This window comes from Mustela putorius, unplaced genomic scaffold (assembly GCF_011764305.1).
Source record: "Mustela putorius furo isolate JIRA1106 unplaced genomic scaffold, ASM1176430v1.1 tig00003859_pilon_pilon_pilon, whole genome shotgun sequence".
NCBI lineage: Eukaryota > Metazoa > Chordata > Mammalia > Carnivora > Mustelidae > Mustela > Mustela putorius.
Window position 1 is genome coordinate 14,075,399 of NW_025422011.1, and position 16,256 is coordinate 14,091,654.

Genomic DNA, 16,256 nt, shown 5'->3' on the forward strand with positions numbered 1-16,256 from the left:
AGAGGGCATGGATTGCATGGAACACTGGGTGTGGTGCAAAAACAATGAATAGTATTACGCTGAAAATTTAAAAAAAAAGAAAAAAGAAACAAAAACATTTCTTTGAACCAGTCTACTGATGTTCTATATTCTAATTTATTTATTTCTATTTGGATATTATTTCCTTTCATCTATTTTCCATGGAACAATTTTATATATATTTTAAAATAATTGACTTGAATGTTTATTAGTTCTTCTTCTCAATTTCACTTTTAATAAAAAAAGGTGCATAACATTATGAATTAACCTTTGAATATAATTCTAAATTATACACTTTCACTGCTTTCTAAACAGCTATTGATCATATATTTTTTTTCTTCACATGATATAATAGTATTTGGGGAGAGAGAATGTGTTTTGTTTGTTTTAAGGATTTAAGGGGAGCTCCCTGTTCCCCACTGAGCAGGGAGCCTGATGGGAGCTTGATCCCAGGACCCTGGCATCTAGGCCCTAGCCTAATGCAGACCCTTAAACAAAAACAGACGCTTAATTGAGCCACCCACGTGCCCCAGGAATGTGTTTTTTTAATAATGTTATTGGAGTTGTAAATTTAAACTTCTATTTATATCTAGTTTTATTCTATTATTTTCCACAAAATGTGGCTTTTTAATTTTCATTTTAAAACTGTATTTAAGTTTACATTGTTAGTATGTGACAAATACTACAAATGCTCAAAGAATTATGAGAAAGATATTTTTTGCTAGTAGGCTACAATGTATATAAATAAATAATACTAATATTTATTAGTTATACCAGTCAGATATTTCATATCCTTATTTGTTACCCTAGAAAAATTTACTGGGCGGTTTATCTCTGTTGGTCTTGTAATGATGTCTCTCGCAATAATTGTGTTTATGTCAGTTTCTCTTTGAATGTCTAAAAAGTTTTATTTGATTTTTTTCTGTTAGCATTGTTATTTATGTCATTGTTATTATAAAATGGTTATTTACTGACTTTTACTTCAAATTCCACTGTTAGTTACGACACTACCAATTTTTCCTGATTTTTAAAAATCTTTTGAAGTGATATTTAATCTTACTAAATTCCTTTTTGTCTCTTATTTTATTTTAGATGGGCCATAAAACATGAAGGGACTAATAAGCCAGGCCAGTGGAAACATTCCAGAGTTGAAAACCCACTCTGGAACAAGCTTACCTACATGTGGCCAGTTCTTCCCAGTGGACAACTTAATGAGGTTGTATCTTTAGTATAAGAGGTGGTTGTTGAGATTTTCTTTTAGGCCCAGTATGTGCTCAATTTTTTTTGAAAATTTCCATGAATCTTTTAAATTATATTTGTTAGATGCAAGAGATCAATTAATTCTGCTTTCGTACCAATTCATTAGAAAGATGTATTTAAGTCTCTCATTATGAAAATAACTTATTTCTTCTTGTAGTCTGTCAAATTCATTAGAAAGATGTATTTAAGTCTTTCATTATGAAAATGAACTTATTTCTTCTTGTAGTCTGTCAAATTTTACTTTATATATTTTGAAATTTAGTTCTTAGACACATACATATTTAGAAATATTATTTCTCCCTAGTGAATTGAAACTTTTATCATTATGTAGAGACTCTTCTATCTCTAAGAAAAAAATCTCAGTTATGCAATATTAATAGAAATAGGTCAGCTAATTATTATTATTATTTGCTTAATATATCTTCTTTCCATTCTTTTATTTCTATATTTTTATATCTTTCTGTTAGAAGGGTCTCTAATAATCAGCAAATAGTTAATATAAAAACAATTAGCTGACAAACTTTATCTCCAAACTAAAGGATTTGGTCTTGTTTATTTATTGCCTTAACAGATATATTTAGATTATTATTTGCTTTCTATTTGTCCTGCCTTTCCTATGTTTCTTTTTTTCTCATTCTTATGTTCTTTTAGATTGATTTTTTTTTCTCTATGTTTGGGAAAAAAAATTCTACTAGTTTGGAAATTGTACACTCCATTTCAATTTTTTTTGTTATTACTTCTTTTCCACTCTTTTTTTGTTATTACTTTGAATGTTGCAGCTTGCATATGTAAATGATCAAAATCTAAAGTTAACAAATGTATTTACTCTTCTCCCAAATAATCAAGAACATTAGAAAACCTTAACTTCAATCACATGATTTGTAACAAGTGCTATTATTGTCATGAATTTTATCTTTTTGTATGTATGTATTTATTTATTTATATTATCATGTTCAATAAGCCAGCATATAGTTCATCATCAGTTTTGATGTAGTTTTCAACAATTCATTAGTTGCCTGTAACACCCAGCGCTTACCACCACACGTGCCCTTCTTAATACCCATCACCCAGCTACCCCATCCCCTCATCCCCTTCATTCTGTAACCCTCAGTTTGGATGTTGGAGTCCAGAGTCTCTCATGGTCTTTCTCCCTCTCTTATTTCTTCCCTTTCAATTTTCCCTCCCTTTCCCTATGGTCCTTCATGCTATTCCTTATGTTGCACATATGAGTGAAAACGTATGATCTTTCTCTGCTTGACTTATTTCACTTAGAATAATACCCTCCAGTTCCATCCATGCTTGATACAAATGGTGGGTATTCATCCATTCTGATGGCTGAGCAATATTGCTTTGTATAGCTCCATATATACAAAGCTACATATATATATATATATATATCTACATATATATCTACATATATATCTACATATATATATATATATATAAGCTACATATATACATATATCCTTGAAAGGGATCTTGGCACAAAACAAACACATTAATCAGTGGAACAGAATAGAGTCCCCTGAAATGGACCTTCAACTGTTCAGTCAACTAATCTTTGACAAATCAGGAAAGAATATCCAGTGGGAAAAAGACAGTCTTTTCAATAAATGGTGCTGGGAAAATTGGACATCCACATGCAGAAAAATAAAATCGGACCATTCTCTTACACCGTACACAAAAATAAACTCAAAATGGATGAAGGACCTAAATGTGGCACAGGAATCCATCAAAACCCTAGAGGAAAACATAGGCAATAACCTCCTTGACATTGGCCAGAGTGACCTCTTTTAAGACATGTCTCTAAAGGCAAAGGAAACAAAAGCAAAAATAAACTTTCAGGAATTCATCGAGATAAAAAGTTTTTGCATAGGAAAGGAAACAGTCAACAAAACTAAGAGGCAACCAAGGGAATGGGAGAAGATACTTACAAATGACATCACAGATAAAGGGCTGACATCAAAGATCTATAAAGAACCTCTCAAACTCAACACCCAAAAAACAAACAATCCAGTCAATAGATGGGCAGAAGACATGAACAGACACTTCTCCAAAGAAGACATACATATGGCTAACAGAACATGAAAAATGTTCAACATCACTAGCCATCAGGGAAATACAAATCAAAACCACAATGAGATACCACCTTAGACCAGTTAGAATGGCCAAAATTAACAAGACAGGAAACAACAAGTGTTGGTGAGGATGTGGAGAAAGGGCAACCATCTTACACTGTTGTGGGAACGCAAGCTGGTACAGCCATTCTGGAAAATAGCATGGAGTTTCCTCAAGATGTTAAGAATTTTATTGTCTTAAAAGCGTCCACAAAATATTAAATTGTTATGGGTAGCAAATATTTATTTAGATTTGGCTCTGTTTTTCCTCTTTCTTATTATAATTCCTTTTTAAAAAAAAATTTTAATTTATTTGACACAGAGAGCCAGAGAGAACAAGCAGGGGGAACAGCAGAGGAAGGGGAAGCAGGCTCCCCAATGAGCAGAGAGCCTGATGCAGGACTTGATCCCAGGACTCTGGGATCATGACCTAAGCCAAAGACAGATGCTTAATGGACTGAGCCACTCCGACACCCCTTCTTATGTCTCATTTCTTCCACCTGTGATTACTTTCTTTCAACCTCATATACCTTTCTTTTAGTTATTTGTAGCAAACTCTTTCAGTTTTTACTTATATGAAATTGTCTTTTCCCTTCCTTTATATAAGGTATTTTCACATAGAAAATGAAAGATGTCATCACAGACTTCTAACATCCATTATTGCTATCTGGTAGTCATCTATCATTCTAATTGTTATTCCTTTGAAGGGTAATCTCTATTTTCTCTGACTGCTTTTAGAATCTTTCCTTTCCTTTGGTATTTTTGAGTTTCACCACAAAATGTCTGAGAGAGGATTTCTTTTTATTGTTCCTGCTTGGGGCTCCTGACTCTGTGGATTGTTATCATGCATCATTTCTGGAAATGTATCACCCATTTTCAAATATTCTCTCTCTTATATCCTCTCATTCCATTTTCACAGAAAACCCTGATTATGTGTAAGCTAAAGCTTCTTATTTTGACCTCCATATCTCTTAACCTCTTATATTTTTCACATCTTTGTCTGTTTATGGTACATTTTTGCATCATGCTTTCAGGCATATTTATTTCAGATAATTAATTTTCTCTTCATCTTTATCTCATGTGTTTTAAACAAGTGAGGGTCAGGGGTACCTGGGTTGCTCAGTGGGTTAAAGCCTCTGCTTTTGGCTCAGGTCATGATCCCAGGGTCTTAGCATCCAGCCCTGCATCGGGCTCTCTGCTCAGAGGAGAGCCTGCTTCCTCTTCTCTCTCTGCATGACTCACCACCTACTTGTGAGCTCTCTCTCTATGTCAAATAAATAAATAAATAAATAAATATCTTTAAAAAAAAAAAATACAACAACAAAACAAAAAATGAGTGAGGGTCAGCCTGTATTATGACACTCAATGAAGATTATTTTTCTCTTCTCTAAGAGAAAATGTTTGAGAAAGTCTAGTTTACTTGCAGCCACCTGGAGGGTATTATTTCTGGTTTGCCTTTTCCATGAAATTTAGCCTGTGACTCTTGTTTTATGAGGAGTTTTCTGTTAGATCTCCCACCTTGGCTAGGCCCAGAAATTTGCCTCCTGTGTTCTTCCCCTGCAAGACCATGGAAATAGAAACTCAAGTTTATTGGGGTTTGTCAAATTTACTAAAAATAAAATCCAGTTTCAGGACTCCATTTACCTCTCTGGGTCCCTAGTATATTTTACTTTATTGCTATGTCAATGATGCACTCTAAAGATTTTTTAAAACGATTTTCTCCTGATTTTTTAGTTGTTTTGTCATGTTTTCTGGGTTCAATCAAGTTTTCTCTTTCCCCTTAAATCATAATTTCCTATGCCTCCTTGCTGATTAAATGAGTCTTAGCACTTTAGGAAAAAGATAGATGGAGTCTGAAACCAAGAAGTCATTACTTAGGCCCCAAAGATGTTCTTATATTTAGACTTACATTTAGATGTTCTTATATTTAGCAGTAAAGCAACAGTTTAGATAGCTGAGTTTCACTGAGTGAGAAAAGAGTTCTTCAAAATACCAGAGGCTCGGGGCGCCTGGGTGGCTCAGTGGGTTAAGCTGCTGCCTTCGGCTCAGGTCATGATCTCAGGGTCCTGGGATCTAGTCCCACATCGGGCTCTCTGCTCAGCAGGGGGCCTGCTTCCCTTCCTCTCTCTCTGCCTGCCTCTCTGCCTACTTGTGATCTCTCTCTGTCAAATGATTAAATAAAATCTTTAAAAATAAAAAAATACCAGAGGCTGAGGGTTGGGCACCCTGACCAGTGGCTAGGTGAATTATGTGTCTGAGATTTGGGTTTGTAACACTAGTGAAAACCAACATAGAGCCAAGGATAGAAACATGGCGCTGAGAGACCAATAGACCCAGAATAAGCCAAGAAAAAAAAAAAAAAAAACCCCAAACTGTGAATTTCACTAACTGTAGATTTTTCTCCAGAGGTTCAGGAAAAACAGAGTCTAAAACAGAGAGAGCAGGCAGGATAATTTATACCTTTACTGGTAGTGGTCAGATGCCAGCAGGTTTCCCAGTGGCCAAAGACCACAAGAGGCACATACTTAGAGGCCTCGGAGGATCAAGGCCAAGTACTCATATAAAGACCATGGACCCCTATTCCGAGCGTATACAGTTTGTTGAATTTTCATCTACCAGAAACCACACTGGGAAGCAGAAGGGAGGAGGTATATTCCTTAAAAAAAAAAAAAAAAAAAAGTTCTGGTAAGAAATTTGAAACTTCAATTTGACTGAGTTTGTATACAAAAGGATATAGCTTAAAAAAAAACAAATAAAAAATGCTGTTTCAAGTTGGAAGAAACTGGAACACCTCTTATTGGAATATCAAGTTTTCACCATCCAGTGGAGTGGGAGGTAGACAGGGATGCTTCACAAGGAAGTATTCTTTCTTATATAGGAAAAGAGAAAAAATTATAATTATTGCAAATTTCATTGCAGATATTGTGCTTACATTTTCAAATTTCAGTATATAAATAAAGTAATTTGGTTAGTTAATTAAATGATGTATGGTAATTATATTAGGAAACCTAAGTTAACTTGGTTCCTTTAAAATTTACCATTAAAAAGGTACATTTTTGCTAATGACCTGAGATTTGACAACTAAATGGTCTTAGGAATAGAAATGGACTACTCCAAAGTTCTATTGCCATTCAAACAGAATAATAGCTTTTGGGTGGAGGGATAAGACTACCCCAACAAAACTCTGGTCCTCACTTTTAAACCAAGGGAAAGGACTAAGGCACTAAATTAGCTAAACTAAGACAAATAGACCATGTATTTCAAAATGACTCAGCCTGAGTACAGTTACTTCTTGCCATGTCTGAGGAAGAGAAGAAAATACTTACCAAGCAGGGAACTCAGATAGTTCTTACTCAGATACAATCTGTTTCATTTAAAGTCTGGATCCATTCTGTCTGAAGGAACCATATTTTCTTCCAGTCCTGTTTCTACAGAATGGATTTTTTTTAAGCAAAAAGATGGTATTATCAGTGTATAATGAAATGCAATTAAAGTTTTACTTGAAAGAACTTTCCAGGTAAATAAGCTGCAGTTAGGAAATGTGACCTTCATGTTGTGGGGATTCAGAACATTTCGGTCACTATAAGCATATGTATTAAATTTATTACAAATTTAATCTTCCAACATTAAGACTTAGCTAACCGTTATTTATAATTCTCTGCATCCTTGCCAACATCGGTTGTTTCCTGTGTTGTTGATCTTAGCCATTCTGACAGGTGTGAGGTGATATCTTCTTGTAGTTTTGATTTACATTTTCCTGATGATTAGTGGAGATGAACATCTCTTCATGTCTCTGTTGGCCATCTGTATGTCTTCTTTGGAGAAATGTCTGTTTATGTCTTCTGTTCACTTTCTAACTGGATTGTTTATTTTTGGGGGGGTGTTTTCTGGGTGTTTTAGAAGTTCTTTTTATATTTTGAATACTAACCCTTTATTAGATATGTTTGTAAATATCTTCTCCTATTCCATGGGTTGCCTTTCAGTTTTGTTGATTGTTTCCTTTGCTGTGCAAAAGCTCTTTGTTTTGATACAATCCCAATAATTTATTTTTGCTTTGTTTCTCTTACCTTAGGAGACATATCTAGAAAAAAGTTGCTACAGTTTATGTCAGAGAAGTTACTGCCTGTTCTCTCCTAGGGTTTCTATGGTTTCAGGTCTCACATTTAGGTCTTTAATCCATTTTGAATTTATTTTTGTGTTTGGTGTAAGAAAGGGGTCCAATTTCATTGTCTTGCATGTTGATGTCCAGTTTTTCCAACACCATTTGCTGGAGAGATTTTTTCCCTGTGGACAATCTTTCCTGCTTCGTTGAAGATTAATTAACCATATAGTTGTGGGTTTATTTATGGGTTTTCTGTTGTATTCCATGATCTGTGTGTCTATTTTTGTGTCAGTACCATACCATTTTGATCACTATGGCTTTGTAATATAACGTGAAGTCCAGAATTGTGATAACTCAAGCTTTGCTTTTCTTTTTCAAGATTGCTTTAGGTATTTAGGATCTTTTGGGGTTCTGTAAAAATTTTAGGAACATTTGTTCTAGTTATGTGAAAAATGCTGTTTATATTTTGATAGGGAATACATTAAATGTGTAGATTGCTTCATGTAGTATAGAAATTTTAACAATGTTTGTTCTACCAATTCATGAGCATGGAACGTCTTTCAATTTCTTTGTGTCATCTTCAATTTCTTTCATCAGTGTTCTATAGTTTTCAGAGTACAGGTCTTTTACCTCTTTGGTTAGGTTTATTCCTAGGTATCTTATTATTCTGGTGCAATTTTAATTGGGATTATTTTCTTAATTTCTTTTTCTCCTGCTTTCTTATTAGTGTATAGAAATGCAACAGATTCCTGTTAATGAATTTTGTATCCTGTGGCTTTACTGAATTTACCAATTCTAGCAGATTTTTAAAAAGATTTTATGTATTTATTTGAGAGAGAGAGAGAGTAGCAAGAGAGTACAAGCAGGGGAGAAGCAGACTTGGGGAGCCTGACATGTGGCTTAATCTCAGAACCCTGGGACCATGACCTGAGCTGAAGGCAGATGCTTAACCAACTAAGACACACAGGCATCCCATTTCTAGCAGGTTTTTTGGTGCAGTATTTTAGGTTTTCTACGTAGAGTATTATGTCCTCCACAAACAGTGAAAGTTTTGCTTCTTCTGTATCAATTTGGGTAACTTTTATTTCTTTTTTTGTCTAATTGCTATGGCTAGGACTTCCAGTTAATGTGACAGCAGTTTTTTAATGAGAAGGCTATTCTGCCCCATCTCTCCCATTTATCCAGCTCTAGTTTCATGATCATTTATGTCTAAAACTCGTGCAAATGTTGATTTTCTCTGAAATGCTTAATATCTTTGCTGTAAAAGAGCTACAGGTAAGTTACCAACTTACTTCTTAAGTTACGCAAATCCATTCTTTCACCATCCCTTACATTAAGTGAAATCTTGAATCACTGGAACATCCCAAATGAAACTATATAATGAGTTTGTCATAACATATTTCTTTCCAGTAGTTCTAGTAAGGGAGAGTGGTCTGATGTTTCTCCATTCATAATAATAGATACATGTCTCTATAAACACTTTATGGTCTGCCCTTTGCAACTTAAATTCCATACAGGTAAATGGATCTCAGTGAAGGCCAGGAATATGGAAAAGCTTTATTAATTCAAATTTTGCTTGTTTAGAAATGTGATAAGTTAGCTTCATTGTATGCCATTGTTATGAACATGTTTACTAAACAAAATATTATATTATTATAAAGAAAAAAACACTAAACTGGCAAGGACTCTACTCATGAGATTTTTAAACATTTATGTATACTGCTTTCTCCTAATTAAATACAATTAATGTTATTTACTCACTGATTTCACAAACAAATTAGGACATTATATTTGGATGCATCTCAGAATATTTAATTTCCACAAGCTTCAGACTTTGTTTATAACTTATCTAAAGTGCCTTTTTTGTACTATATGATTGATTTTTCAATATAATTGTAAGATTTTAAAAACTTTTTGAGAAAATAAATTAGTAATTTTTTCATATTATACTAGCTTTTAAAAAATGGTCTCCTTTTCCATAAACGAATGGCCATGCATCTTGGTCTGTATTAGTCTAACAGGCCAGCATGTCTCCCGAACCCATCTGTAACTTCATCTTTGTCATGTCAGTTAGACACTGTTGGGACAGTAGAACAACCCCTGTAGTGATAGTCTGAGCTTTCTGCCTGTGTATTCTGAACTTCTTCTTCCTCTGGGTATTGGTACCCATATCCCCTTTAGGAAACTTCTTCCATTTATAGTTCACGTGGATTGTGGTGTCTTTGCCTGAGCTCCTCAGAAGACAGAACCTGAGGGAAATGACTTATGTGCTACTCCCTTATTAGGATGCACAGTCTCAGGGATAAGCAGGAAAGGAAAGAGAGCCAATATAAGAATGTACTATCAATCTGTCCTCCAAGAAGCCATTTAAACAGTGATCTTCTGGAGGAGAAAAAAGAAAGAATTTATCTGTCAACTTCCATCTCTTTTAGGTCAAAGGTTTGCCCAAGTTTACACAACAAGAATGATGGGTCAAAAATTCAAATTCAGAAAGTCTAACTCTACAGCCCAAGCTCTTCGCCTCTTCACAGGATGCTCTTCTGAATGTTAGTCAGTGATAAGAGTGAAGAAGAAAATAGAAGCAAAGACTGGGTGTAGGGGATGTTGTAGGCAGCAGGAGAGGAAGGACAGGATTTGCAATTTTTGATTGACCTGGGAAGGCTTCATTGGTGATACTTGAGTAAAGATCTGTAAAACAAGCAGCTCTTTAGGGCAAGAGCATGCCAAGAATTGCAAAAAAACCTGAAATGGTGTCTTTGAGGAACAATGAGGTAATTATGGCAGCAGCAGTGTGAGTGAGGGAAAGAGCAGTGGGAGATAAGATGAGAGAGAAAAGTTTGGGTACAGATTCTGCAGAAACTTGTACACCATTTTAAACATTTAGCTCTTATTAATATGGGAAGCCATTGGAGGCTTTGGAGTCAGAAGTGATGTGCTCTGACTTAAACAATAGTAAGGTCATTGCGATAATGGAGTAGAAAGGGGCTGAGGTGGAAGTAGGAATAAGTAGTTAGAAGGGTTTTGCAATTTGTAGGTGAGAGAAACTAGTGGACCAGGGTGGTGGAGGTGATGAAGAGCAGATGGGTTGTAGATATATTTTGAAAGTAGAAGCAGGTTTTGCTGATTGATTATGTCAAAAACAAACAAACAAACAAACAAATAAATAGAAAAAGCCTTATATTGAGAAATCTAAATAGACATTTTAACTCATGAGACAAAGAAGAAATCATGATGAACATCTAAAAAGGAAATACTGTAGTGCTCGTTTCGGCAGCACATATACTAAAAAGGAAATACTGTATTTACAATCAAAGCAAAATGTGTGAGATACAGCTAAAGCATACTTGAAGGAAATGTATGAACTTAAAATACTTAAATTACAAAAGAAAAAAGGCTAAAAATAATGTGTTAAGCTTCCAATTTGAAAGGTTAGGAAAATAATAGCAAAATAAACTCAAAGAATTAAAAAGAAGGAAATAGGAATTATAAGAACAGAAACTGATACAATATTTGATACATACAAAACAGAATCAACAAAGTAAAAAACTCATTTTGAAAACATTAATAAAATGGATATATCTGGCTACACTGATTAAGAAAGAAATGGTAAAGGTAAATAATACTAAAAATAAAGGAAAGATAAAAATATAGATACTGAGAGATTAAGAAGATAATAAGGATTAGTAACTTTGTGCTAATAAATATTATAATTTAGATAAATAGAATGGTCAAGTTCACACACTTAAGGAACTTAGGATGGAATCAAGATTCATTATGGAATGACTCTTCCGTAAGGAAGCCCATAATTGTAGAAGAAACAGAATCAATAGTTAAAATCTCCCCACAAAGAGAACACCAATATCAAATGGTTTTATTGGCAAATTCTACCAAAGGTATAAGTAGCAAGTTTTTCAGAATAAAAAAAGAAGCAACAGTTTCTAACTCATTTTTTGAGGCTGGGATAAACTTAATACTAAACCTTGACAAGGTGCATATAAGAAATAGAATGTTAATTTCATTTATGAACATACATGTAAAAATCCTAAAGAAAACAGTAACAAGTTAAATTCAGCAATCTATAAAACAAGATAATACATTGTGACCAATTTGGATTGGTCCAGGAATGCATATTAGTTTAACATCTCAAAAAAATCAATTAATATAATTAACACATAGCCAGGGAAAGGATAAATAATCATATGAGCACATCTCAATAAATGCAGAAAATAGACCCTTCCGTGATTCAGTGGACATTCAAGAAAAAAATCTTAACAAAATAAGATTGATAGGAAGCTCTGCAGAACATTTATATCCCACACAGACTGTTAGAAAACTAAGCAAGCTGATTTATAAATGTATATGAAATATCAAAGGGCTAATAAGAGCCATTTTCCAAAGAACAACAAGGTGGGGTAGTTGCCCTATTAGATATCAAACTTTAATAGATATAAATGTATTATAATCAAGGCAGCATTGTACTGCGCAGGGTAGGGAAATCAACAATTGAAGAGAATAGAGTGCATAGAAACAGATGTACACTTATATGGAATTGTGATATTTTATAGAGTGGTCATTGCAGTGGGGAATTAACTGCTGCCAGAACAATTGTTTTGCAGATAGAAAAAAATGAAACAATTGAGACCTTGGCTTAACAACATCATCTCTGATCATCTGTTCCTTCATTTACACTTCTTCCACAAATATTTATTTTTGTGACTGGCCATACCATCCACCCAGTTGCTCAAACTACAAACCTGGGAACAATTAACACTTCCCTCTCTTTATCCCTGTCCTTTTACTTACGTTTCCTTTACTGCCCTAACCCCTATGGAGACTTCAGCTCCACTACATGGCATTTCTTTTTTTTTTTTCTTTTTTTAATTTTTAATTTTTTATTAACTTATAATGTATTATTAGCCCCCGGGGTCCAGGTCTATGAATCACCAGGTTTACACACTTCACAGCACTCACCACAGCACATATCTTCCCCAATGTCCATAACCCCACCACCCTCTCCCCACAACCCTCCCCCGGGGCAGCCCTCAGTTTGTTTTGTGAGATTAAGAGTCTCTTATGGTTTGTCTTCCTCCCGATCCCATCTTGTTTCATTTATTCTTTTCGTATCCCCCAAGCCCCCTACATTGCATCTCCACTTCCTCATATCAGGGAGATCATAAGGTAATTGTCTTTCTCTGATTGACTTATTTTGCTAAGCATAATACCCTCTAGTTCCATCCACATCATCGCAAATGGCAAGATTTCATTTCTTTTGATGGCTGCATAGTATTCCATTGTATATATATATCACATCTTCTCTATCCATTCATCTGTTGATGGACATCTAGGTTCTTTCCATAATTTGGCTATTGTGGACATTGCTGCTATAAACATTTGGGTGTACATGCCCCTTTGGATCACTACATTTGTATCTTAAGGGTGAATACCCAGTAGTGCAATTGCTGGGTTGTAGGGTAGCTCTATTTTCAACTTTTTGAGAAACCTCCATGCTGTTTTCCAGAGTGGTTGCACTAGCTTGCATTCCCACCAACAGTGTAGGAGGGTTCTCCTTTCTCCGCAACCTTGCCAGCATCTGTCATTTCCTAACTTGTTAATTTTAGCCATTCTGACTGGTGTGAGGTGGTATCTCATTGTGGTTTTGATTTGTATTTCCCTGATGCAGAGTGATGTAGAGCTCTTTTCCTGTGTCTGTTGGCCATTTGGTGGATGTCTTCTTTGCAGAAATGCATGAAATTCATGCATTTGCAGAAATTCTTCTTTGCAGAAATTCATGTCCTCTGTCCATTTCTTGATTGGATTATTTGTTCTTCGGGTGTTGAGTTTGCTAAGCTCTTTATAGATTTTGGATACTAGCCCTTTATCTGATATGTCATTTGCAAACATCTTCTCCCATTCTGTCAGTTGTCTTTTGGTTTTGTTAACTGTTTCCTTTGCTGTGCAAAAGCTTTTGATCTTGAAGTCCCAATAGTTCATTTTTGCCCCTTGGCGATGTTCCTAGGAAGAAGCTGCTGCACCTGAGGTAAAAGAGGTTGCTGCCTGTGTTCTCCTCAAGGATTTTGATGGATTCATTTCTCACATTTAGGTCCTTCATTCATTTTGAGTCTATTTTCATTATACTGCATTTCTAAGTTAAGTTCTTCTCCTCTGTCATAATGTCAGACCCAGTACTCTGTTGCTATTGTATTTATACTACTGTAATTGCCAGTTTATTTCTGAGTAAATTTCTGAAGATTTGCTGGAAATTCATTGTGGAAGAGTATTCTGTCTAGTTCAGTTTTATTTCCAGTGTCTACCACTGTGCCTGGAATATAGTAAACCATCAACTGATATTTAGAAAATGCATAAATAAATAAATAAATAAATGAAAGAAAGATACACAGTAAGTGAGTTCTGCAACTAAAACATAGGAGATCGGTCTAAGTTCTTTTGCCATCTCATTTTGGTTTTTGGAGAGTTCCTCAGATGTATTCTTCTTTGCCAAATAGATCTAGTTTAAGATAATACTACATCAGGCTATGATAAAACCACTGTTCATAATTCTCCACATTGATTAAAGATACTTCACATACAAGCAAAAATATCCCAAGCTAATTCGGTTTTATCTTTTTAGAATGTTGATTCTCTGAAAGGAACTAAGTCTTCTATGTTGTGACACAACACAGGTTTTACACACATTTAAAAAAACTACTAATCTTAAAATTGTTCCTTTTTAATTAAATGAGACATCTATTAGAATTGTCTGGAACATCTTAGATGATCCCCAATACATTTTTTGATGCATGAATGAAAAATTAAAGGTTTAAGTTATGTGGTTAATTTATTTTTTATATCTAGAAATGATTGTTCTTGCTTATCATCACATTCTTGTTATTTCTTTCTGAAGGAGTTTGATTGGCCAATAGAAGGACTGCTTATTCCAAACAGTCCTCCCATGAAGAAATCTATCTGTAAGACCCCAGAGCTGTGTGTCCCTGTGAGGCTCAGAGTTCTACGGAATGGAGACAAGAATAAAAACAGAGCCTTTGTTATAGTTGGTCCAGACATCTCACCTGGACGGAAAATACAGTAAGAACATTTTGTTCATCCTTCTCATTTCTAATTTGTACAAATTTTTGTCTTCTCTATGGATGTGTTTCTGGGAGAATTCTGTGTTTATTTTTAAAAAGGGATCCCAAGGTGCCTGGGTGGCTCCATTGGTTAAGCAACTCTTAATTTTGATTGAAGTTATGATCTCAGGGATGTAGGGTCCTAGGATCAAGCACTGCCTCAATCTCCTCACTCACTGGGGAATCTGCTTGAGATTCTCTCTCTCTTCCTCTTCCTTTGCTCCTCCCTCTATTCACTCTTTCTCTTAAATAAATAAGTAAATCTTTAAAATAAATAAATATACAAATTAATTTAAAAAAGGGCTCCCATGTTGATATTTGGAGATAAAAATACAAACTGAGATTTAATTAAAACTTGTCAGGAACTTAATTTTAACTCTTCTGGTTGAAGCTAAGCACAGGAGAAAATAATGAGTTAGAAATGGGTAATTCAGATATAAAAAAAGTTCTGGGATCAACGTCTATTTTGAATTAGCATTTTGCTTGAGTTTTATTAATGTGTTTCAAAATAAATGAATTCATAAATTGCTTCTTACAGATTATATAATTCATTATTTAAATTATTATTGTACATTATTATTTACATTCAGATCTTTGGGATATTTAACAAGTGAATATAGTTCTCAAAATATAACTTCATGTAATTTATTTCTCTGCCTTGGAATAACATTTTAAAAGCTTATCATTCTAGAAAAACATCAATCTGCTCTTTAGCTTATGTTATAAGTTGGCATAAAATCTTCCCATGCAGCCAGAATTTCTCCAATATTGGAGAAAAATCACTTGCTGTATTTTCATTACAATTTATGACAAAAGAAATCGCAGACCAGTGCAAAGCTGTAATGTAAAGAATGAGTTAAATACATTGTTTCTCATATTATTAGCAGTGATGTTAATGTTACCTCCTGACCTTTCTTTTGAGATGTTTAGAATATTTGAGGCTGCTGATAATCGTTTAATATTACTTTCTTCACATTGATTAAATATACTTCATACATCGCTGAACAATGAGTAACATTCAGATCGGCTGTCCACTGAACTGCCTGTAAAGATGATAAAGTAAAATATTAATCTTGAAAGTAAAGTCAAGCCTGAAATTGAAATCTTTGACGCATACATTTCATAATTAGCTCGTTCTGCTGAATGTAAAATGTGAGGGTAATGCCCTTAAAGTAGCATATATGACTTTTTAACATCCAAAGTTAATAAATAATTTTTGTCCCTTCCTCCATTTATTGTTTCACACTATATCTTTCACTGGGGCTCAAAATTATATACAGATTTTATCTTTTCCCATTAATGTTTTATTTATTTATTTATTTATTTATTTGACACAGAGAGAGAGAGAATCACAAATCAGCAGAGAGACAGGCAGAGAGAGGGGGAAGCAGGTCCCCGCTGAGCAGAGAGTCCGATGCGGGGCTCAATCCCAGGACACTAGGATCATGACCTGAGCTGAAGGCAGAGGCTTTAACTGAGCCACCTAGGCAACCCCCATTAATGTTTTAAAATGCATAGTTCAATCAGGTAATCCAAACAGAATTTGAGAGATTTGTTAATTTGGACAACAGTTCCACCAGAAAGTGTGTGAAACCCTCTGATCATGGAATGGTTTGCCCTAATTAATTAAGTATT

At 34.6% G+C, this 16,256-nt stretch overlaps 1 protein-coding gene across 12 annotated transcripts in view; it reads left to right on the forward strand.

Moving 5' to 3' along the window:
• The window catches only part of DCDC1 (doublecortin domain containing 1), a 437,850-nt gene that overhangs the window by 346,995 nt on the left and 74,599 nt on the right, over positions 1–16,256 (forward strand). For all 12 annotated transcript variants that reach the window (XM_045066083.1, XM_045066081.1, XM_045066085.1 and 9 more), the window contains 2 exons: positions 1,111–1,234; positions 14,399–14,580. In XM_045066083.1, the coding sequence (XP_044922018.1) occupies positions 1,111–1,234; positions 14,399–14,580 (306 nt within the window). The remainder of the gene's footprint in view (positions 1–1,110; positions 1,235–14,398; positions 14,581–16,256) is intronic.